A 25,133-nucleotide genomic window follows, 5' to 3' on the forward strand; every position below is an offset into this window, starting at 1 on the left:
GAGAGAGTGGTAAAGAAGGAGTTTAGGGGGAGGGGCAAGAGAGAAGGGAGAGTGTAGAAGAATGTATGTGTGGAGAGAGATTAAAAGAGAGAAAATGAACACAGATATGCAGAGAGATGAACCTCTTCCCTGGCCCTAAGCACAAACCTCAAGAAAAACCCCACATACTGCAAAGAAGAGAGACGTCAACTATCAAAAATTTCCTTTAGGTTCCCTACTACATTCTCATTAGGCCCAGCATCTTATTGCTGCAGGGGCCATCCTGGTTCTGTGCAGTTCCAAAGCACCACCGGGCCTTCCTTCCGTAGCCTGCTGCCTTAGGACCCCTTATATTTCCACAACTTCTAAAATCATTTCTCATTTACAGGTAAACTCCTAAGCCAAGATTTCTGAAGCCTGCAATCATGAATGAGCAAATGCTTCTTCTAGTTTGTACCTGTAACAGAAATGAGCTATGGAATATAAAGTTGCCCCCAAGGAAGGGAAAGCCAACATAAATAAAGCAGGAAGGTGTTGGTAGTCATGTCATTCCTGGGGAACGCAGGGCAGGCTAGCAGCCTGTGGGGAGGGATAGGATCGAAGGACCTCACCCCAGACGTCTGTGAAGAACACAAATGAATCAGAAGCCAGAGCTGATGACGGCACTTCTGGAGAGAAGTGCTCAAGGTGTGGTTCCAAGTGACACTGAGGTCCCTTCTAGCAATGGGTTTCTTTTAGTCCATTTCTAAGCCCATGATTTACTGTGGAAAGAAAGTAATGTTGTAAAATAGGCAAGCGGCTTCCTGGACTCATAAAGTTGGATGGATGGGTGCCCAAGGATATTTGCTTTACTTGGGCTAAATTATTGGAAAGGCACATATCCAGTGTGAGCTGGAAACCCATCAGGTCTGGGCGTAGCCAAGCTTTGCTCTCTTTACCATCTGCACCCCCACCCCACTCGCAGTTTCAGCCTACAGCACAAAAATTGGCATTGGAGAAGAGCTGGCACTATAGGTGTGGGTAGCACATTTCATTAGGGTGTGTGCGTAGGGGATTTTATTTTTCCTGAGACAAACTTTTCATTATTTTTATTCATTAATCAACTAAAAGAAACTCGATCTTAATGAAACTTGATTCCTTTTAACCATCTTTACAACTGTTAGCTTTTATGAAAAAAAAAAAAAACACTAAACACCAAGAGATCTGAAGACATTGGGGACAGCTTGGTATGCCCTCTATGCACAACTCAACCTAGCACCTAAATATATCCCTTCCAGTTCTGGAATCTCTGATTCTAGGTGAGGCAGAACCTCAGGTGTAACGTCTTTGCGTGGTCACGAAAGATCTCTGTTTTCTAACACTCAAGCAAGAGAGCCCTATGTGGTGGAAAGACTTCTAGATTTGTAGTCAATGACACCATCTGGGTGACTGTACTGGTCACTTAATCACTCGGCCTCACTTTCTCCTCTGTGAAGTGAAGGGGTTAGACTGGATAGACTTTTAAGGTCCCTTCCAGATCTAAATCCATGATCTAAAGTATGATTTCCTTTTCTTTTTAAAAAATATCATAATGGCTAGGAGGATATCTCTCTTTCATCAGACTATCCCCAGGCACAGATTATATGATATCTCATATATAATGGAAAGTTCGGGAATCTGTTGCTAATCTGAGAAGTAATAGCTCTAAGAAGGAATCTTAGAGTCTCTGAAAGCTCTGTCGTCAAATTGTGTGTGTATGTATCTATTTATATATACTTATACACATATGTATGTATACTTTTATACATATGCACATACATATTTATACACACATATGTGTGTTCTTTCTCTTAATATCTCTGGGAAGAAGTAAGAAAAGACTACCGTTAGGTTCACTGTAGAAGGACCCCATGTTCCCTTATGCTTTTTACAATGAAAATTAACATCAGTTTTATCAGATCATAAAATAAATGTTGGGCATCAAGATAAGCAAAGATAGGGGTGGGTGGAGTACAGGCCGCAACCCAGCAGAACTATCCCAACATTCAGTCCAAACAACTTTAAAATAACACCTCAATACAAGCATCCAGGAAGGAACAATTTGAGTATTGTAGAAACACAACCAGAATAACACAAGATCTGACAGCTTCTATATTAAGGGATTGAAGGGCTTGGAATATGATATTCCAGAGGTCAAAGGAGCTAGGATTAAAACCAAGAATCCAGCAAAACTGAGAATTATGCTTCAAGGGAAAATATGGTCATTCAGTGAAACAGAGGACTTTCAGGCATTCTTGATGAAAAAACCAGAGCTTAACAGAAAATTTGACTTTCAATTACAAGAAGCAAGAGAAACATGAGAAGGTAAACAGGAAAAACATCATAAGGAACTTATTAAAGCTGAACTATTTGTATTCCTACATGGAAAAATAATTGTAACTCATGAGACTTTTCTCAATATGAAGATAGTTGAAGTGAATATGTATGTATGTATATATATGTATGTATAGTAGGGTATATGTGTAGATAAATATATATGTGAGTGTGTGCATATGTGTGTATATGTATACATAGACAAAGGGCACAGGATGGGTTGAATATGAAGGGATGATATCTTAAAAATAAAATTAAGAGGTGAGAGGAATATATTGGGAGAAGGAGGAAAGGAGAGCTATATTAGGGTAAATTATCTCATATAAAAGAGGCAAGAGAAAACTGTTACAATGGAGGGGAAGAACAGGAAGGTGAAAGGGAATGGGTTAACTTTACCCTCATTGAATTTGGCTTAAGAACGGAATAACATACACATTCAATTGGGTATCTTATCCTACAGGAAATGGGGGGGGGAAGGGGAGGTAATAGAAGGGAGGGCAGATTGGAGGAGAGGGTAGTTAGAAGCAAACACTTTTGAAAAAGGAGAAGGTCAAAGTAGAAAACAGAACAAGTGGGAGGTGGGATAGGACTGAGGGAAATATAGTTAGTCTTTCACCATATAACTACTATAGAAATGTGTTGCCTTACTACACATGTGCAACCTATGCTGAATTACTTGTCTTCCCAGTGGGAGTGGGTGAGGAGGGAAGACGGGAAAGACTCTGGAACTCAAAGTTTCAAAAAACAAATGTTAATGCATGTTACATGCGACTGGTAAATAAGATATGCAGGCAGTGGGATTTAGAAATCCATCTTGTCCTACTAGAAAGTTGTAGGGGTTGGGGGGGATATGAGAGAACAGATTGGGGGAAGGAGTATTCAGTAGGCTTGCTATTTTGGAGTGGGGATTAGGGGAGAGATGGGGAGAAAAATTTATAACTCAAAATCTTGTAGAAATGAATGTTGAAAACTAAAAATAAATAAATAATTAAAAATAACACCTCAAACTAGATTTCAGAGGCAGAGCAAACTAAAAGTCAGAATGAGAAATTCTTTCACACCTAAGGCAATTTAGGAGACTGACAAGAGAGGTCTGTGACAGTGAGATGGGAGCCAACCTGGAGCATGGCAGCAATACCAGCATTGGGTCTTGGAGGTGGTTGGGACTATGGTGGCAGTAGCATCTTTGGAAGCTCCCAGCCCAGATATGGTAAGGGAGTCAGAGAACTGGTCAGAAAGAGATTAACAGGGATGCTTTGCTGACACTGGATATAGCAGGCACTGATTGGAAATACTGTTGCCCATAAGGAGTTCTGGGTCACATTACCAGGGCAGAGAGGAACACTAGCAGTGGCCCTTGGAGATAGTAACAGTAGCAGCACCTTTGGGAACTTTCAGCCCAGAGATGTTCTGGGTAATAGTTCTACAGTAGAGCAGAGAGAAGCACCTCTTGTTGGTCACAGAGGAGTAGGGGCCCTGGTCAAAGTTCCAAGGCCAAAAAGAGTACTAGCTCTCAGGGCTGCAGGAGAGAAGGGGCCTTTCCTGGGTGAAAACCAGAGAGCAGACCAGGACAGCAGTGACCACACCTCTTCCTGGATCACACGACATTGGGAGCACTGAAAAATTGCAGATCCCCCAGAACTAGCTCTGAAAATAGCACTAACGAGGCTGAAGATTGGGACCATGCCTCCCTTCCTACCCCAAGATGAACAGAGCTCAACTTTATCATAGAATCCAAAGTTAGAAAGTAGGCTAGGAAAATGAGCAAACAGCAACACAAAAAGAACTTGACCAGACATAAACCCAGAAGACAAGAAGATGAAAACATCTATAAGCAAAGCCTCATTTTTAAAAAGTGCTCATTGGACTCAACCCAAAAAAGAATTCCTGGAAAAGTTAAAGAAAGAGAGAAGAGTGGTTGAGGAAAAATTGGAAAAAGAAATGAGAGTGACACAAGAAAATTATGAAAAGAGAATTAACAGATTGAAAAAGAGGCACAAAGATTTACTGAAGAAAAGAACTCCTTAAAAAGCAGAATAGGCCAAATGGAAAAAGGTATAAAAGCTCAATGAAGAAAGTAATTCCTTAAAAATTAAAATTGGGTAAGTGGAAGCTAATGAGTCTATGACACAGCAAGAAACAAAACAAAGTCAAAAGAATGAAAAAGTAAAAGAAAATGTGAAATATCTCATTGGAAAAACAAGTGACCTGGAAACCAGATCAAGGAGAGATAATTTAGGAATTATTGGTCTACCTGAAATCTATGATCAGAGAAAGAACCTAGACATCATATTTCTAGAAATTATCAAGGAAAACTTCCGCAATATTTTAGATCCAAAGGGTAAAAGAGAAATGAAAAGAATCTATCGATTACCTCCTGAAAGACATCCCAAAATGAAAACTTCCAGAAATATTATAGTCAACTTCCAGAGCTCCCAGGTCAAGGAGAAAATATAAGCAGCCAGAAAGAAACAATTCAAATATCATGGAATCACAGTCAAGATCACACAAGTTTTAGTGGTTTCTGCTTTAAAGGAGCAGAGGGCTTGGAATATGATATTCCAGAGGGCAAAGGAACTAAGATTACAACCAAGAATAACCTACCCAACAGAATTGAGTATAATCTTTCAGGGAGAATGAAATAGAGAATTTTCAAGAATTCCTGATGAAATGACCAGAGTTGAATAGAAAATCTGATACTCAAACACATGACTCAAGAGAAATATAAGAAAGTAAACATGAAAGAATAATTACAAGCGATTCAATAAAGTTAAACTGTTTATATTTCTATAAGGGAAGATGATACATGTAACTCCTAAGAACTGTATCATTATTAGGGCAATTAGAAGGAGTCTATATAAACAGAATCATGCATGTGAATCAATTAGGTTGGGATAATCTCCAAAAAAAGAAAAATCAAGGGGTGAGAAAGAGGGGGATGCACTAGAAGAAGAGGGAAGGGAGAGGTAGAATGGGAAAATTTTCTCACATAAAAAAAGCAGAAAAGGAAGAGCTTTTATAGTGGAGAAGGCAAAGAGGAAAAATAGGCAATGCTTGAACTTCGGAAAATATTTATATATATATTAAGTTGAGTATAGAAATTTCTTATCGAATAGAAAATTTGGAGGGGAAGGGTAAAAGATATGGGAGAGGTGAGAGATTATAAAAGGGAGGCAGTTTTCAAAAGCAAAACAGAATTTTGAGAAGGGACAAGTTAAAAAGAGAGAGAAGGAGAAACAGTAGAAAATAGGATGGAAGGAAAAACACAGTAATCATACCTGAATGTGAATGGAATGAGTTCACCCATAAAATGGAAGTGGATAGCAAAATGGGTTAGAAACTAGAATCCAACAAGAAACATACTTAAAAGAAAAAGACACACATAGAAAAGAACTGGAGCAGAATTTATTAATGTTTCAGCTAAAGTTTTAAAAAATAGCAAGAGTAGGAATCATGATCTTAGACAAAGCAAAGACAAAAATAGAGCTAATTAAAAGAGTTCATCAGGGAAACTATATTTTGATAAAAGGTACCATAGTCAGTGAAGTAATATAAAAAATTTTTACAGCAATTTTTTTCTGATAAAGGTCTCATTTCTCAATATGTAGGCAACTAAGTAAAATTTATAAAAATAATTGTCATTTCCCAAATGATAAATGGTCAAAGGATATGAAAAGGCAGTTTTCAGAAGAAGAAATCAAAGCAATCAATAGTCATATGAAGAAGTACTCAAAGTCCCTGTTAATTAGAGAAAGGCAAATTAAAACAACTCAGGGCTACCACCTCACACCTATCACAAATGACAAATATTGTAGGGGATAAGGGTAAATAAGTATGTTAATGCATTGTTGGTAGAATAGTTAACTGGGCCAGCTATTCTGGAAAATAATCTGGAACTATGCCTGAAGGGCTATAAACTGTATATTCTTTGGTATAACAATACCACTACTAGTTCTGTGCCCCAAAAAGATCAAAGGAAAAGGAAAAGAATACATACATACATGTATATGTATATGTATGTATATATTGGGGCTGTAGGAGAGAAGGGTTATACACATACACACATATCTTTGTAGCAGTTCTTTTTATAGTGGCAAAGAATTAGAAATTGAGTAGATATCCATCAATTAGGGAATGGCTGAACAATTTGTGGCATATGATTGTGATGGAGAACTATAGTGCTAAAAGAAATGGTAACAGGGTCGGTTTCAGAAAAACATGTCAAGACCTATATGCAAAGTGAAGTGAGAAGAAGTAGGAGACCATTGGGCAGAGTAGCAGCAATGTTGTAATGATAATCAACTGTGAAAGAATTGACTGCTCCGATTAATACAGTAATCCAAGACAATTACAAAGGACTCATGATGAAAAACTGCAATCTACCTCCAGAGTGAGAAATGATGAACTCTAAGTGAAAATTGAAATATAATTTTCTTACTTTTCCTTGTTTTAATTTTTGTGATATGTCTAATATGGAAATATGTTTTGCATAATTTCACATGTGCAATAGATACTATATTTCTTGCTTTTTCTGTGAGTAGGACATGGGTAGGAGGAAAAACTCAAATTAAAAAAAAAGAATATTAAAATTTTAAAAAATATTGAAAATTATTAAATATTCTAAAACATTAAAAATAACTACCTTTTGAAAGAAAAAAAAAGATAAGGATAGGTCTCTCCACATTCCATTTTACTGAGAAGCTGACCCCAAGTGACTGAGAAAGATGTTAAATGGACTCCCCAGGCTTTGTCCCATCTCCTTCTGTTTGCTTGATCCCCTGATATTTATTGAGCACATGCTATGAAATTAGTCCTGTGCTAGGTGCTTGGTCTACAAGATACAATGTAGACTTGCTTACAAGGAGAAGAAATGGCTGTTAAGTTCTGTAAGAATGACTGTAAGGACCATTCAGGTCTGAATTTTCAAGTCTGAAGGGTTTTCGCTATATACACTGCTTACCCAGAAGAGAATTGACCCTCTTGGGCTGAAGGGTTATGATGGAAGTATATCTTTTTTCCCTTTGATGCCTTGTAATGGGGGCAGAGGCTTAGGAGAAACAGAAAGAGGTGAGATATAGAACTGAGAGATGGGAGGCAATAGAAATAAGGAATTTAGAATTCCATGGGGTCTTAGAGATAGTCTAGTCCGATAACTCATGTTTTCCTGGTGAAGAAACTGAGTCTCAGAGAAATTAAAAAAGCATACTGCTAATAAGAGTTGACATTTATATAGCACTTTAAGTTTTGCCATGTACTCTTTGTATGTAATATCTCATTTAATATTCAAAATATCCCTGTGACATGTATTACAATTCTCATTTGTCCACACTTTACTGATGAAGGAACCAAAGCTCAGACGGGCCAAGTAACTTGTTTTGGGTCACAGAACCTAAGCAAGAATCAAACCCAGGTCCCTGCTGATGGTCCACCCCATATTCTTTTCCTTCATATACACTGTGTCTGAGAGAGACACATGCTATCTTCTAATGGTGTAGCAGCAAGCACCCCAGTGTCTCCAGGGTGGCTGCTCACACAGGTTCTTGGATCTGCTTTGATAAAGGAAAGCAACTCAAAATGGGTTAACAAGCTTACTTTAATCAGTCAGACATATATCATTTACCTTGTTCAGGGGAAAAAGGTCAGCACCCCGAACTTCAAAGTACACAGGCAGAATTATCAAGATAGAAACAGATCAAGTAGACAGATTTCCAAACTGTCCAACCATTACATACATACCCAGTCAACATCTGGGTTTCCACATCTGGGTTTTTCAAAGCCGGGGGGCCCTGGACAATGGCTTCCCAGAATACAGATCAAATCACAGAACACTTCTCAAAGTGAGCCCCCAAAACAAAGCCTCACATCAGGGCTTATATAGCCTTCTCCTGGCTCAGAGAATGTAACAACCTTATTGACCCACTGGCCAATCAAAAAGTATCTACTGAAAAACAAGCCTCCCACCCCAGGCTTCAGGTGCACTTTAGCCTAGGGGCAGGGAAGATCTTCCAAATTTGCATTCCCATTACAAATGGTTAAATTATTTTAATGGTTAAATTATCTTTTTGCAACTAATTATATTTTGCCCCCTCTACTTCTGTTAGAAAAAGGTGTATTTTTGTTTTCACACCCACCAACCAAGTGACCCACCCCACATAACACTATAAATGATCCAGGACCAGTACATTTGTTCACTCCTCTGACTCCTGGGGAAGCTGTCTTTCCCCATATATGCCCTTTGAGTCAATCAGAACATAGATCTAATATCATGGATCAGAAGAGCCTAGATCTTGACCAAGAAGGTATGTCCAGAGGCTCTCTATGAATGGCCCTTCCCTATGACTTTAAAAATTTTAAAACCATTCATTTTCATAGCTAGTGTACAAAATTTGTTTTGTGTGTTTATGCATATTTGTAATCGGTTCTATTTTTCATTCCTTCTTAATGGGATGGGGAGGAGAGAGGGAGAAAATTTGGAACTAAAAATAAAATTGAATCCAAAGCCATCCTTTTGGTGACGAGGTCATGCTCAGGGAGCCAATAAGCCTCTTGCTGGCTACCATTTTTGTCAAGAGGTAAGTCTTTTTTTTTTTTCCCTCAGACTGTTCGACTCCTGTTGTGCCTTTGGTTGCTATAGTTAGTGACTAGCAGGCTAGTAGTACCTTAACACTGCTAATTCCTGACCTTTATTGCCTCCATCTGCTCAGTCCTACAGCTTCCAACCCTTAGAGGAGTGTACCATGTGGCTATTTAAAGATCTGTCCTCCAAGGTTCCTTTTAGGGAGGTTTAGCAGCATTCAGAGTTGCAAATATAAACATAAACCTTGTCAAAGTTTTCCCTTTTTTTAAGTCATTAAGTTAAATTCACATGTGAATGAGAATTATGCAGCCTTCATCAATAAAGAACTTAAGGCCCTAGTCAGAAAGTATAGATGGAAAAAAGTATCAAAGGAAGGGGAGTACAGTAAATATTGGAATGATGGATCAGGTCCAGGTTGTGAAAGACTTTTAAGAGCCTACCCGTGATTCTGTGACCTGCTCATCCTTTCTCTTTCCTGTTTCACAGCCTCACTCCTTGAAGGAATGTCCTTGTTGCTTCTGCTTCCCCACCACCTGTTCTTGCAAAGCCTCTTGCAAAGACTGCTGTCCCTAATACTTTGTCAAAAATGCTCTCTCCAAAGTCACCAGTTGCCAGTCCCACAGCTTCTCAGATTTATCCCCAGGGAGTTTTATGGAATATTTGATATTTTAAATTTCTTCTCAGTTGGCTTTCATTGCACAGATTTCTCTTCTCTCTTCCTTCCTCTCTAACTGTGCCTTCTCTCCCTTTTACACTGGTTCCTCTGCTTCTTGTCCCTTAAGTGTGTGTCTTCTAAGACTCTGAACTTGACCCATTTTCCTTCTGTCTCTGCCCTCTCATACTTAGCAATCTAATCTCATCCATTCTTGTGACTTCAGTTATCTCTGTGCAGATGATTCTCAGATCAACATCTGATGTCTGGCTTTTCTTCCAGTCTTACATTTCAAATAATTATAGGTTATCTCTACCTGGTTGATCACTCAAATTCAAATTGTCCGAAATGGAACTCATGTTTTCACTAAATTTTGTTCCCCTTCCTAGCTTCCCTTTTTTGATGAAGAATGCCACCATTCTCCCAGTTACCAGGGCTCAAAACTTAAATCATCTTTAATTCTTCTCTCTACCTTACATCCCACATTCGGGCTTACCAAGTCTTACAGATTCTCCCTCTGTAATATCTTTTAATCCATTCCCACTTCTACTGTGCTATATCAGGCCTTCATTTGCTTTCATTTGGACTTCTGCAAGGGCTTCCTAAATGCCATCCCTCCTATTTATTTGTCTTCCCAAACTATCCCATTCAAAGTAATATTTCTAATGCACAAACCTGATCACTCAATCATCCTTGCTCAAAGATCTTTCTTTGCCTGATGAATTAAATGTAAACTTTAATAGTCTGGAATTTGAGGCCATACCATCTAGCTGTAATTCACCTTCTCAACCTTTTTTTTTTTAGGTGCCCTCTCCATGCATTTTTATTCCAATCAAAATGGACAATGTATTCCATATTTTCTTTCTTTCTTGGGGACATTTGTACATGTTCCTCCTACCTATTGCTGAAATCAGCTCCCCCAACATACTGTTGAAAAATTCCTATTTCTTTAAATCCCAGATCAGGTAAAATTTTCTCTGGGAAGTCTTCCCTGATCCTATATGAAAGAAATCTATGCCTTCTTAACTCTCCCTTATCTTCCTCTATATCATCTCCTTTGTTCTTAATTAGATTTTAATTGCATTAAAATTACCCTCATTGCTGTTTTATCTAAGTACCACCCCCACCCCACCCCCCCAGCAATCAATGTACAAGCATTTTTATTAAGGAAGTATTTGTGCTAGGCAGTGAACCTTAAATTCTCTTGAGGACAGAAATGTTCATTTTTCACCCATTTCCCTAATGCTTGACCCAGTATCTTGTATACCATAGGCTTGTAATCATTGTTTATTGAATTGATTAGAATTAAATGGAGTGGGAAAGAAATGAAAGAATAGAAAGGAAAGTGATAGAACATCTTGCTTCACCAGAGATGGTGCCACATTTTGAACCCAATAAGTCTTGTGTTCCTTGGACCAGCACATTTTCTGAATGTCCTCTGAACTTTTTATTGTTCTTGGCACTTGGAGCCTAGAGAAGATTTATAAAGACATCCTAACTTGCAGCTTTATTTGGGGAAACTGGCAGACTAGTCTACCAGATTAATAAGGTAAATGTGTAGATGGAACATTTTAAAAACTGGCGGTTTCATGATTAGTTATACCAATGCTGTATTTCCTTTAAGCACAGCGATATTGACATGTATGTTGTCTTTAGCTTCTTTAACATTCAAATGATTAATGTGCAAAATTGTCATTGCAGTAAAATGAGAAGGCCTATTTAATTTCTCTTCCTCCACTGGTTTGCTCTTTTTCCTCTTTCATATTAAAACATATTTTATAACATTTCATAGAGAAGCCTGTATAAGCTTTGAGTTGCCATAATTTAGTTAAACCATAAAATTGTTTCCAGATTACCAACCGTGAAATGGAAAGACAATCTTATTTATGAATTTATAAATCAGATAATCTCCCTCAAATAAATCCTGAAACCAGAAACACTTTGATGATTAAATAGGAGAGGGAAAAGTTTTTTCATTACCATGTATCAAAAAAAAATGTACTTTCTTTAAGTGGTTTTGTCCATAACTACACGGTGTGCATCTATAATCAACATGATGGTTGCTGTAGTCTGTGAATGGCAGTATGTTCTAATGAATTCTTTATTCTTAAACATTGGCATGTTCATTGCTCTGATAGGTCTTATACCCACAGTGACCATATGCCCCAGATTTCCTAGGACAGTCCTGATTTCAGAGTAAATTGACTATATTCTAAGGTGATAAAAAGTGTGAAAAAAATCTTTGCCAAGACCATATGTCCTCGCTTTTGGTTAAAATATACAGTCTAACATAATAAACTTTTAAGTGCCTGCCATCTATAGAAACTTGTGCTAGCATCTGGGAATGCAAAGGTTAAAATATGACCCTGCCCTCCATGAGCTTCCATTCTCCCTAGCTTCACTGAATATCATATAATTAATTGATCTAATTGTCCTTCCAGTTGGAAGAGTTGAAGTGAGGAGGTAGCCATGGGGGTGAAAAATTCTCTTCCTTCTCTCTACAAACCGGGCACAGGAATCCAGAAAGGGCAGCATCCCCAAAGGAACAGCTACACTTCCAATTTCCCAGAACTCCCTTAATCCATATCCCCAAGATGCCTGCCAGACATCACTGCTAGGGGCTACCTACTCCAGGGCTTCCTCCAGCAGAAGGCCTAATATTTATTCCCTTCTGCCCTTGTAGGATGTCTTGCTTCCTCCTCACAGATGCAAAAAGGAGAGCTGAGCTCCTAATACCTGGGATCATAGATTCATTACATCTGAAAACTAGAAGGGACGGGAGTGATCAAATAATCCCATCCCCTTATTTTGCAGGTGAAGAAATTGATGGATACGGAGCTTTTGCTTTGATAAGTTGGAAGCATTTTTCCCAGGTGCTCTCACATCTGTTCCCACAAACAGCCTTCAAAAGTAGATTAGGAAAAAAAGACATTACTTGTAGACTTTTTAAAATTATTTTTTCATTTTAAATAGCAGCTTATATGGCATCTACTTGAGGCAGTATGTGTTCACTGAACCGAATGAAGCCTCAGTTAAGTCCAGCAATGACTTGGAAACCCTTAGTGAATTATAGGTATCTGCCAGCGAAGAAGCAAAAATGGAAATAAAATTTCACTAAGCTCATATATACATAACATTTCCTTTATAATAAGCTAGATTCTATTTTGTTCATCTGAACCTTATGATCAACCAAGTAACCAGGCTGAAGGGGGAACACGAGGGAGAAGGGAATCCTTATAGTGGCTGGTCTTCTCTCTGCCCAACTATCCAGGATGGGTTCTAGGGGAGGAAGGCATAAGGGTTATAGGCCCACACAAGGTAGCTAAGGTGGTATGAAGAATACAGAGATGAGTAAGAAAGTATGTCCAAAATGAGTTTATAGACTAGGAGACATGATAAAGCGTGTACAGTATGCAAATGACTCTAATGCTAGGTAGTGGGTGGTAAACCCTTTGAGAGAGATGTCAAGTGTGCCAGTGTTCAAAGGAGAGAGAAGTAGAAAGGGGTAAAAGGTTGGAATCAGATATATAGAGCTGAAAGGGATCCAAGATGTCACAGATGAAAAAAATAAGGTCCAGAGTTGAATGAGCTGTCCAATGGCACAGAGAAGCTGTGTGAACCCAGTTCCCCAGGTTGCAAAGGCAATGGCTGCTCTTCCTACTCTTCTACACTAGAAAAGAGATTCCGGATGCTGTATTCATGTTGTAAGCAAGTTTCATCTTGGCATGAAGGATGGTTAGAATTTTATGAGCAAAGATGGGAGGGAGGTCAGATGTGAAGGGGCATAGATAAAGGAAATAGCATAGACAAAGCCGTGGAACTGGGGAGTCTAGGTCGGGAACTATGTGTAGTTCAATTTGGCAGGGGCCAGCATAAAGTACATAGAAGACAGAAGTGGAGATAAGACTTTCCAAGTTCATTGAGACTGTATCATGTTGGGCTTTGGGATGCTGATCTAAAGGAATTTTAACTCTATTTGGTAAGCAATGGGGAGTTATAAGAGATTTTTGAATGAGGGAATTAGATGATTAAATCAGTGCTTTAAGAAAAACCACTTGGTGAAAATGTACAAGATGGATTGGATGAAGAAAAGCCTGGAAGCAGGAAGACCAATTAAAAGGCTATTACAATGGTTTCATAAAATTCTTCAAAACAGCTTATAAATGTCTCTTAAGGAAGTAAAAAAAAAGGAGCCTGATCTTAGTTCTGATATTATAGCAGGAATAAAAAGTGAATTGAAAGTCCATGTTTTCTTTCTGAATGAAATGAGAGACTATCAAAATGTTAGTGTCAGCTTAGCGTGACAAAATAAAGAAGGCTCACACAGAATGGAAAGTGATCCATCACAGAATTCTCTACTGGCCCATACTTTCAATCTCTTGTTGGTGATGTCCAGTTGAATCCAGTTATTCTTGACCCCACTTGGGGTTTTCTTGGCAAAGACACTGGGGTGATTTGCCATTTCCTTCTCCAGCTCATTTTACAGATAAGGAAACTGAGGCAAACAGGGTGAAGTGACTTGCCCAAGGTCACATAGCCAGTAAGTATCTGAAGCCAAATTTGAACTGAGGTCTTTGAGACTCCAGGCATGGTGCTCTGTCCACTCCACTACCTAGCTGCCCCCACCATAGGATTACTTTTCTCCTACTCCCAAATCAGACTTCTGAGTTCCTATAATGTAAAAGTTTTATTGAACTCAGTCACTCAACCAACAAGGACTCATTAAACACTGTCACCTGCCAGGAAATGTTCTAGGCACTTGGAAATACAAAGACAGAAATGGGAACAGTCCCTGAGCTCAAGAAGCTTACAGTCTGAGACTTCATCTTTATTACCTGCGTCCGCTATGTAAGCTGCTAAAAGAAACTGTTACTTGTTATTCTTGAGGAAGTACTACCGTGTTTCCCTGATGATAAGACCTATCCTGAAAATAAGCCCTCCCCTTACTGTGTAAAATTCCTCTAAAATAAGCCCTCCCCCGAAAATGAGCCCTATTGAGATTGCTACTGTAGTGAAGGTGATCCCCTGCGCTACACACTACATTACGGTACCCTCTGTATGCACCATCCCCACCCCCCCTGTGAAACGCACCCCGCGCTCCGAGCTGCATCCAATCAGAGCTGCAGCAGTGAGCGTGTCATCCTGTTCTTCCCCAGTGATTTGCTTATTGAATAAAGGTACATTTTTTTGTTCACATTTACCTGTTTATTAAAATTGCTGTCAATGTTCATTAAAATAAGCCCTCCCCTGAAAATAAGCCCTCTGGTGTTTTTCTGTCCAAAAATTTAATAAGACAGTGTCTTATTATCGGGGAAACACGGTATGTAAACCTCAGCTCCTTAGATGTAATGACTTTTACTCACAGTATTGGCTGTGGCTTTATTAACTCCAGGATGAGTAATGTGGTTGAAGTTCCCTCTCATCCAAGATACCCTGGATCAGCGCCTGGAAGTTTGCCTGTTTGGGTTAGTGATTTCCACTGAGAGGCTTCAGCTACCCTCCTACCTTTCCAAGATACTGTGTGTGGATCTCAGTCAAATGGATGTGGGGTCCTTAATCTCTATTGACTAATTTGCTTTTAGGTGAATTTCTAACTAATTTTTCTCTTTGACATGGACTGCACTATGGCAGTGAGGAGTCTGGCAATACAGGTATGATGGGAGAAACTTGGTAATTCAGAGGTTTCAAACTCACTGGTGCTTCTGGGAAAATTTGGAAAGTCATTCCATAGAGAGGCAGATGCCAGGTCACTTCCACTGCTTCCAATTTCCTCCTTCGACACTTCTGTAATGGAGGAATCATAATGCTTGATGCTTAAATTGATTTTTTTCCTAAATGTATTTTATAATCATTAGCTAGCCAGGCTGCCCAGAAGCCTTCCAAAGCAGCTCTGTGTTATTACAGAACCACCAATTTTCCAGCTGCAGTAAGGCACAGTATGGGAGAAGGCAGAAGCTACATTTGTCAAACTGAATGCTGTTCCTAAATATAACACTTTATTAGCCCAGGGGTGGCCCAGCTATTTGTAACCTTTTAAAAACAACACTGAAATGAGTTGGGAGAGCCCGCCATTGTGTCCAAGGCAGCAGACTGAGCTCATTTAAAAAGCTAGCCAGAGGTGTAGCATGGTGGATGGTGGGCAGAGAGGCCAGAAGTCCCATGCTAATAATCACTGATGCAAGGTTACCAATGAGTCAGTGTCAGATGTCAGGACTGGCAGAGACTTCCTAACACTCAGGCCTTCCCTAAGACGACAAAGCCTTGACTCTGTAAAATCATTTAATCTTTTCTAAGCCTGTGACAGATTGCATTAGGAAACCTTAACTCCCATTCTGAGAACCAGACTTGACCTGACCATGTTCATCAAATTGTGCTTACTGAAATAGAAGGTGTTTGTCAGTCTCAATATAACTTACCAAGGCAATTAATTCTCTGCTGGATTTTTAAAAATTCATTTTTTGAAAAATTTGAGTTCCCAATTCTTACCTTCCCTCCAACCTCTCCCCCAACCACTGAGAAGGCAAGAGATATGATGCCCCTTATACATATGAAGTCATTCTGCAGGATTTGTAATTGCACATGTTCTGTTTATCATTAATGCATAAAACAAGATATTATAGGATCTAGAGTTTGAAGACACCTGAGAGGTCACTGAGTCCAACTCATGAGAAAGCTAGAGGCCCAGCTAAAGTAGGGGTAACTTTCCCAGAGTCCCAGGGAGCAGGATTCAAATTCTGCCTTTGATACTTTCATACTAAGATCTTGCAGTGACTTTACTGTTTATTTTCTACCTAAAGTCAATTTTTCGAGACATTCGGAGCTAAGAAGCTCTGCATAGCAAGTGTCTTCTGATAAGCCAGTGAATGTCATTATTGAATTTTTTTCCCAATTACTTCCCACAAATTTAAGCTTAGAGTGAAGTCCTTTTGACCTCAGACTTAAATCTTCCTCCACCTTTTACTTATACATCTATTTCAACCATATCATTCTTCAGTCTTTATAAGAATAGTTGTTTTCATTTACATCTCCCTGTGACCACAAAGCAAGTTTTATTCCCAGCAAAATGGACAGACGTCTCCGTCTCTTGTACCAAGAGCAGACCCAGTTCTTCCAGATAAGAAACAGAGCTTCCAAGTTTGTGCAGCAAGCCTACAGCCCATTTAGGACATAGCACATACTGCAGATTTCCTTTTTTGTGTTGGATAAAATAATATGGGATCAAGGAAACAGAAGTAGGTGAAAACTTATGACATAGAGGCAGAATTATTTCCAGTGGGGGAATGCTTTCTTAAATTTCCAGGAGGCATTAGCTGATCTTAAAAAGTGCCTTTTTAGTGAGATCACTGCTGCTAAACTCTGATAATCTGTCCTTGATCTCCATTGAGGATTTGGAGATTCTCAATTTCCCTACAGCAGGTTGTTAGGAGCCTTGCAGCAGACCAAGGGTACCCATATAATGCTATGGTGATCATTCCCCTAGAAAAATGAGTCTGAAAAAAAAGTCAACAAAGCTTTAACAAACAATTCTCTTGTTTTACAGAGAGAGGATGCAAGCCATGGAGAAACAGATTGCCAGCTTAACTGGTCTTGTTCAGTCTGCGCTTTTTAAAGGGCCAAATACAAGTAATAGCAAAGATGCTTCTAGGTAAAAAGAAAAAAAAATGAAAAATTCACAAATCATGAAATCTGTTTCTCTTTAATCATTAAAATAATTCATCAATCCAGATTGATTTCTTTATAATCATTATAAAGTGGAAAATTTCACCCATCAATGAATTGTGGGTTTGCTTTGTTTATTCTGAGAATGCAAGTTAAAATTTTGGGTCCAGGGCTTCCCAGTGCATGTGGATTTCATGGACGTTACACAGCTCAGTTCCTGCAACCACCATCTACATTTCTCCTCCCTCCCATGTTCACCGTGCATTTGGAAAATCATGAATAATCTCCAACCACATTTCACCTGCAGTTAAGGAATGCTACTTGTGAAGCCTTGTCCATCCCAGCCAGTGCTTGTGCTGTGATGCTAGAACACTCATTGCCTAATACCATCACTGATTCCTGCTGATTGCTTACATAGTAGATGTGAGAGAGAGAAAATCCCCTCTGAGCATTTTCTGTCTAACTTTGTTCTTTTTTATTCAGTGAGAAGATGATGAAGACCACTGCCAACAAGAGCCTCCCAGACGGTGCAGGTAAGTCTCCCTATGGATTTCTAAGGGGAGCTTTCTGCCTACATCAGTTACCTGGTGGGAATTGAGAAAATTTCAGGGAGACACTTCTGCCAAGTATCTCTCCAGCTGACACCTAAAATCCCGCGATTATCGATTCATTCCTTTGGATTAGTATGTTGACTTTTCCCTTTGGTCTTCTTTTCAAATGAAAGTACTCCTGGGAGAGGTAACTCATAAAGTTACTAAGACTATAGATTGTTAAAACTGTAAAGGGCCTTAATGATTATTGACTCCAGAAGTTCTTAACCTGTGATGCATGGACTGTCAAGTGAGAATTCATGACCTTGAATGGGGGGGAAAACTGCCTTTCTTTTCTATTAACCTCTAACCCAAATTTAGCCTTTCCTTAAACTGTGTAAAAATATTATTATGAGAAAGGGTCCATCCCACACACATAGGAATATGTACACAGGCACATACAGACAAAAACAGTTAAAAACCCCAATGTGATCCTACCCCATCATTTTATAGATGGGGAAATTGAGGCCAAGAGAGTATAAGTTGCTTTTCCACAGTTTTATGACTAGTGAACACTCAGCAGGTATTGGAAGCCAGGTCTCCCAATTCTCCAACCAGTGGCTTGGTATGAATAAGGTTATGAAATTCCTTTTTAGAGACAGCAGCTCTCATGAATGCACTACAGTGTCTAGAAGGTAGACGTAAGGCTGAAGGAGGAAAAGGAACACCCAGCTAGATCTGGGTTTGAAATTTAACCCTGTTGCTTTAATAACTGTGTGACCTTGAATAAATCACAAATCTCTCTGAGCTTCAGCTTACTCATCAATAAAACATTTTTATGCAACACACATTCCATTCTAGTTCATTTGTAGAAATATGACTTGTTTTTTAAAATTTAATCTGAATAGGAGCTAATTAATCATTTGAGGCAAACTGAAACTGAAGTTTCTTAGAGACAGAGATACAATATGTATCTGAAGATTAAGATTAAAAAAAACAAAACCCAACTGGTTGTGTTTTTCCTCTTTTCTGGAAAATTGCTTGATATCTTGGGGAACAGAGTTTCACATCTGGCAGAGCTCAAGGATAATATTAACTGGACTGTCGACCCCACAAGCTTCTTGTGAGGCAAGTGTCTCTTAACTCTTAATCTATAGAGAAATGGGAGGTAGGATCACCCCTTTTGCAAATTTTCACAAAAGTCTTCCCTGCAGTTCATCTCTTTGGAAGTACTCTCTCTCCAAGGCTAAACAGTTATATCACATGGCTGTTACCAAACACGATTTAGTCCCTTCTCAAAGATGAATCATCTCTCCTTCTGCCCAAGTACCCCCACCCCCAGGTTTCACAAGTGAGGTTAATGGACACATGGAGAGAATATCTGGGGGGAGAAAGGCAAAATAAATGGATCACATTCATTAGAATGAATATGCGACTTCTATGAGAAAAGGGCAGAGGAGTTCAATAGCAGTTAATTACATTCGGTAAGAGTTCTATCCTGCCAAATGCACTGGGATCATTCACTTAGCCTCTTTAGCCAGAGCAGTCACCAGAAAAATGAGCTCTTTCTCCCATCAGGTTAGAATTAACCTGCAGAGCTATTGTTAGGAGATAGGATGAGAATTTTGCAGCTAAGGTTCATCACAGGAAAATATGATCCATCAGGATGAAACTTTGGTATTTGTGAAATTAAATTAACAGCTCAATTCCCTACCCCTTTACATTATTCATTTCACTAACATTTATTGGCCACAAATTGGCTTCCGGGAAAGGCTCAACCATGTTATCATCATGATATGGAGAGACATGATTCTTAAAGGCTATGTCAACAAACACAGATTCTGGCCAATCTTCTATAGAAATGCAGAAAGCTTCAAGAAGCTCCCACTGTGGAAATTCATTCCATCAGTACAGATAGCAACAAGACTATAACTTTATCAGTAAATCCTAGAGAGTTGCCAGAAGCACATAGAGCTTAAGTAACTTGCTCACAGTTACATAACTAGTAAGTATCAAAGGCAAAATCTGAACCCAGATCTTCCTAGCTCCAAGACTAGCATGCTCTCAACAAGGTTCTGCAGGCTCTGTAGGTCTACACAAGCTGGAAGGGTGTTGAGTATGAGGCCAGTGATCAACTCTATCTCATTCAAGGATCAGCCTAGCTAAAGTCAGAGCTTGTCTACCAGATGGTGAAGGCTTTTTGGCTATAGCAGCTCATTAAAATTTTTATTAAAGTGTGGAAGAGTGGCAATCTGCGTTTTTAGAGGGAGTACGCATGGGTGAAATCATGTATCTTCAATAAGACCTCTGTCCTCAAGGAGAATACAATCTGGCAGGGGAGATAAGACAAGTAACTATGATACAGAATAGACATCAAATGCCTAAGAGTGATATGTATGAAGTGAAAGAGAGTTCATGGGAGGGAGAGATTACTTTGAGCTGGAAGGATCTGGGAATGATTTAGACCCTAGTCAAAGAGGTTTTGCTCTAATAAAGCCACTGAAATCTCATTCCCACCACATAATGAAAGAGTACCTAAGATTCTTTCATGAAGGTTGATTAACTTGCCTTAAGAGCTATTTCCATGTAGTTTAGGGGTTTCCAGTAAAGACTATCCAGCTAAAAACACAAACATACTCTGAAGAGTACCTGTCCACAGAGGTTTCAGTTGCCATAGAGATTATGCAACATCCCAGAGAAGGAACAACTAGACAGGACTTTACTGATTCCATTTTATAGCTGGGAATCATAATGAGGCTAAATCATTCACTATGCCAGGATTAGGAGAAGAGAATGGAATCTCTTGAATCCTAGGAGAATATTTTGCCCATGACAGAAATGCATATTTACATTATATGTTTTCACAGTAACATGGAATGAGGGTCATCAGATGCTAACACATACTTGGGAATTTGAGAGAGAATACTACCCCGGCTCTTTTGGGTCAAGATGAGAGATTCATGAGTTGGGGAGGGAGAGGAGGAGCTGAATTATCAATAAAAAGAATTTTTTAAGCACCAGTCACATTTGCCAAGACACTGGAATAAGTATTGGGGATACAATTTTTTAAAAAATAAAATACTCTCTGCCTTCAAGAAGCTTAAAATCTGTTGAGGAGCACATATGGTCTGCATGTATTTGCAATGTTTTATGGGAAAAGACACCAACATATAGGGATAGAGAAAGGTGTTATATGGAAGGTGGCAGTTGAGCTAATTTGAGTATTTTAGGGAACAAGATTCTGAGAGGCAGGACTGAGGAGAGAGTCTATCCCAGGCATGGAAAACAGTGCAAAGGCACCAAAATGGGAAATGTTATATCATATGTGAGGAACATCAAAAGGGGTTTTGTTTGTTTGTTTTTTTTAAGAATGGGGAAAGTTGGGCATATTTTTAGTCAGTAGAGAAGATGCCAGTAAATAGGGGGGAATATTTGAATATTAGAAAGAGGAGGGATTGGGGTGGCTAGGTGGTGCAGTGAATAGAGCATCAGCCCTGGAGTCAGGAGGACCTGAGTTCAAATCCGACCTCAGACACTTAATACTTACTAGCCATGTGACCTTGGGCAAGTCACTTAACCCCAATTGCCCTGCCCTCCCCCCTCCAAAAAAAAAGAAAAAATAAAATTAAAATAAAATAATAAAAGAAAGAGGAGGGATGATCAAGGGTCCATGTTGAAGGTTGGCCATGAGAAGAGCCATCTCTTCATCAGTGACTGGAGTAGAAGAAGAGAGAAGGGAGTAGCAAGATTGAAGGTCCAAGAGACCAAGAAAAAGGAGGTTATGTCCCTTAAAAGATGATCCATATTGAGGCAGCTAGGTGGTGCAGTGAATAGAGTACCAGCCCTGGAGTCAGGAGGACCAGAATTCAAATTTTACCTCAGATACTTAACACTTACTAGTCATGTGACCTTGGGCAAGTTACTTAACCCCTGTTGCCCTGCCTTCCCCCCTCCAAAAAGCAAAAAAAAAATCTATATTTCTTTGTATGTGTCTATAAATGTATTTCCCTAACAGATTTGACATTCTAATGATAATGCTTAGGCTCTTCCTAAAATGGATTTCCATCCTTCCAAATATATACCAATGGATAGTTTAAGGTAGAGGCCCAGAGTCCCACAGAGAAGCAAGGAAATGCAAGTTGAAGAGTTTTGGGGATGGTGTATGTTTGGGGGTTTGGGGGGGAGGCAGTCAGGGTTAAATGACTTGCCTAGGGTCACACAACTTGCAAGTGTCTGAGCCTTATTTGAATTCAGGTCCTCCTGACTTCAGGGTCTGTGCTCTATCTACTGTGCCACCTAGATGCCCAATGGTAATAGAGAGCTACAGGGTTTAGAAAGCAAAGAGACCAACACAATGAAGCAGAGTGTTGAATTTCCAATCAGATAACCTGAATTCAAATTCCAGCTTTGCTGGTTACTACCTGAGTGACCTTGGGTAAGTCACTTATCTTCTGAACCTGTTTCCTCATTTGTAAAATAAGGGTATTGGACTACTGGGCCTCAAAGATTCCTTCTAGCTTTAAATCTATGATCCTGCTACCTAAAGATCATGATTCAATCCAAACTTACTGATGAAACGGTTGAGGCTGAGAGAGGTCCAAGGTCATACAGTAAACAAGAGAGTTGAGAATTAAACCCAAGTCTTCTGATTCCAAATCTAGGATGCTTTCCAGTACAACGTAGCTGCTTCCACCTTGACACATGTGAGAATTAACTGTTTTCTTAATATGTTACTATTTATTTGCTATATTTTGCTTCTTTATGGGAGTCTCAAAGATGTCTCAAAATCCAAGGCCGTTTGAGGAGAATCTAGGAAAACTTTGTCCCCAATGGGCTAGAATAACAATGACTTACAAATGGGGGATGGATCGTAGAATGTTGGAGTGGGAAAGGACTTTGGAAGTCATTTGATCCAGGGATTTTTGATCCTTTTTGTGTCTGGCACAAAAGTCTGTGACTCCTTGGGCAGCCTGTAGCTGCAAGCACCCTAGCATACCCAGAACCCCTGCTAGCACAGGTTCCTAGATCTGCTTTTCTAAAGGAAAGCAACTCAAAATGGGTTAAAAATCTTACTTTAATCAAACATATATCATTTACCTAGTTCAGGGGGAAAAGTCAGCACCTGAACTTCAGAGAATACAAACAGAATACAAGCAGACAGAGAAACAGACCAGCAGACAGGGCTTCTAGGTGTCTGACCATTACATCCATACCTAGTTAGTTACCAGAGAGGGAAGCACCAAGATCTGGGTTTTCAAAGCTGGGGGGGCTCAACGGCTGCCCAGAGTCTCATCTGGTCAAATCACACAGCTCTTAACAAAGTGAGCCCCAAAGCAAAACCTCACAACAGGGTATATGGGTGAGAGAATATCACAACCCTCTTCACCCACTGCCCAATCACAAAGTAACAAAGTGTGGGCATTCCTGAAAACCAAGCCTCCTGCCACAGGTTCCATGTGACTACATTCAGCCTGTTTGGGGGTAGAGTATATTTTCAAATCAGGGAAAGTTCTCAGATTCACCCAAGCCTATCAAGGGGCAGGGAAGATCTTCAGATTCTCATTACCATAACATAGCCTAGTGAAGCCTGTGAACCCCATAAATTCACAGACTTCGAACTGTTGATTTTATTCCACACCCTTTACTTTACAGATGAGAAAATGGAAGTTTAGAGAAGATGTGTGATGTTCTCACTTACATAGCAAGTAATTGTCAGAGGGGTCCTAGCTGCTGGTCCATTGCACTGTCTGTTCTACCACACTGGCTTTGGTCCCACCCTGTGGTCATGCAATTTGCTTAGAGCTTTCTTTCCATCAATATGGCCTGAGATCATTGCTGTGCTGAGATGGGTCTCTGAGAGTGATGACCCGCCAGCAGGGCCACCCTGACACAGGAGGACCCCTGTGGCAACTAGACTAGATGATTGCTGAGGCTTCTATCTCTGTCAATCTTTGATTCTCTCACACCTCATTTTAATTTGCTTTCAATAAATTCTGCTTTTAGTTTATTAAAAAAAAAAACAACCAGGTTAAAGTACAGGTCTTCCAACTTGATTCAACCTTTCTGAATGAATTTTCAAATTAACTAAACAATATCTGATTATTGGCTATATGGGTGGCCGCATGGTGTGGTGGATAGAGAGCTGGCCCCAGTGTCGGGAAGGCCTGGGTCTGAGTGTTGCCTCTGACCCATGCTGGTTGTATGAACCTGAGCATGGTAACTTCCCAGAATTCCCAGGTAACTCCCTAAGACTAGAGGGTGCAGAGAAGTAGCTGATGTTCATTGGTAAAGGAAATTTCTTAGGAGAAGCTCCCTCCATTGATGGAATCACACTTCTGGTCTCACATAAACACACACACACAGACACATAGACACTCCTGTATACACCACCTATATGTGTATATATGCACAAACACATACATTATATATATGCACACACTGTATATCCATGTGTATGCATTTTATGTATGTATAAATCACATGCGTGTGTGTATGTGTATGTCTAGATATAGATATATAACACTTGATTTTAAGTTGAATTTTATTTCGGGTTGAAGATGACATAAATCAGTGGGAAAAAGTGCCACACTTGGATTACAGAAACCTGGGTCTAATGCTAGCTGTGTAACCGTGGACAAATCACTTAACTCTGAGCCTTAGTTTTCTCATATTTAAAATGTGAATAATCATTTTGACTGCCTGATGCATTGAATTGTTGTGAAGAAAGTACTTTGTTAATCCTTTAAATGCTAAAAAAATGCAAATTATTCCTATGATCATGATCCCCCAGCACTCAGAGAGGAGAGATGGTTTGTGTACCTGCACACAAGAGACTTGTCACTTGCTACATTACCATTTTAAAGCTCTGTTAAGGCTTTAAAGTATAAAAAGAACAACTCTGTTTCTGCTCCTGGTGACAGTGGAAATCGACAGGGATCCTTTCCTTGGATTTCTTCTTTAGTCAAATTCAGACACCAGCTGATGGCACGTTGGGGAGAGGACTGGGCCTGGAGTCCAGACGGCCTGAGTTCAGGGCTAGCCTTGGACACTTACTAGCTGTGAGAGCTCTTTCTGCTTCAATTTCCTCAACTGTAGGGTGGAGACAATAGTAGTACTTACTTCCCAAAGTTCTTAGGGGATCAAATGAGATAATATTTGTAAAGTGCTTAGCAAAGTACCTGAAACACAGTAGGTACTTAATAAATGCTTGTTCCCACCCTCAGATAGTTCCTTCTTTTCATTTCCTCCCCATACTTAGAAAAAGAGATTGTTTGTAAAGAAAGTCATGAATGAATGAGTGAATAAATGAAGGGAAGAAAAGAGAAGGAAGGAAAGAAGAAGGAAGGAAGGAAGGAAGGAAGGAAGGAAGGAAGGAAGGAAGGAA

General features: G+C 39.5%; 1 protein-coding gene across 18 annotated transcripts in view; it reads left to right on the top strand.

Moving 5' to 3' along the window:
- Positions 1-25,133, top strand: part of KIAA1217 (KIAA1217 ortholog) — a 586,069-nt gene that overhangs the window by 505,149 nt on the left and 55,787 nt on the right. For 12 of the 18 annotated variants that reach the window (XM_069086314.1, XM_069086298.1, XM_069086299.1 and 9 more), the window contains 2 exons: positions 17,101-17,205; positions 17,703-17,752. In XM_069086314.1, the coding sequence (XP_068942415.1) occupies positions 17,101-17,205; positions 17,703-17,752 (155 nt within the window). The remainder of the gene's footprint in view (positions 1-17,100; positions 17,206-17,702; positions 17,753-25,133) is intronic. The other 6 variants (XM_069086315.1, XM_069086300.1, XM_069086302.1 and 3 more) reach the window with 1 other exon arrangement.

This window comes from Petaurus breviceps, unplaced genomic scaffold (genome assembly GCF_028583685.1).
Source record: "Petaurus breviceps papuanus isolate PSGF00001 unplaced genomic scaffold, PetGlider_PUasm1.0 178, whole genome shotgun sequence".
In the NCBI taxonomy this organism is placed as follows: domain Eukaryota; kingdom Metazoa; phylum Chordata; class Mammalia; order Diprotodontia; family Petauridae; genus Petaurus; species Petaurus breviceps.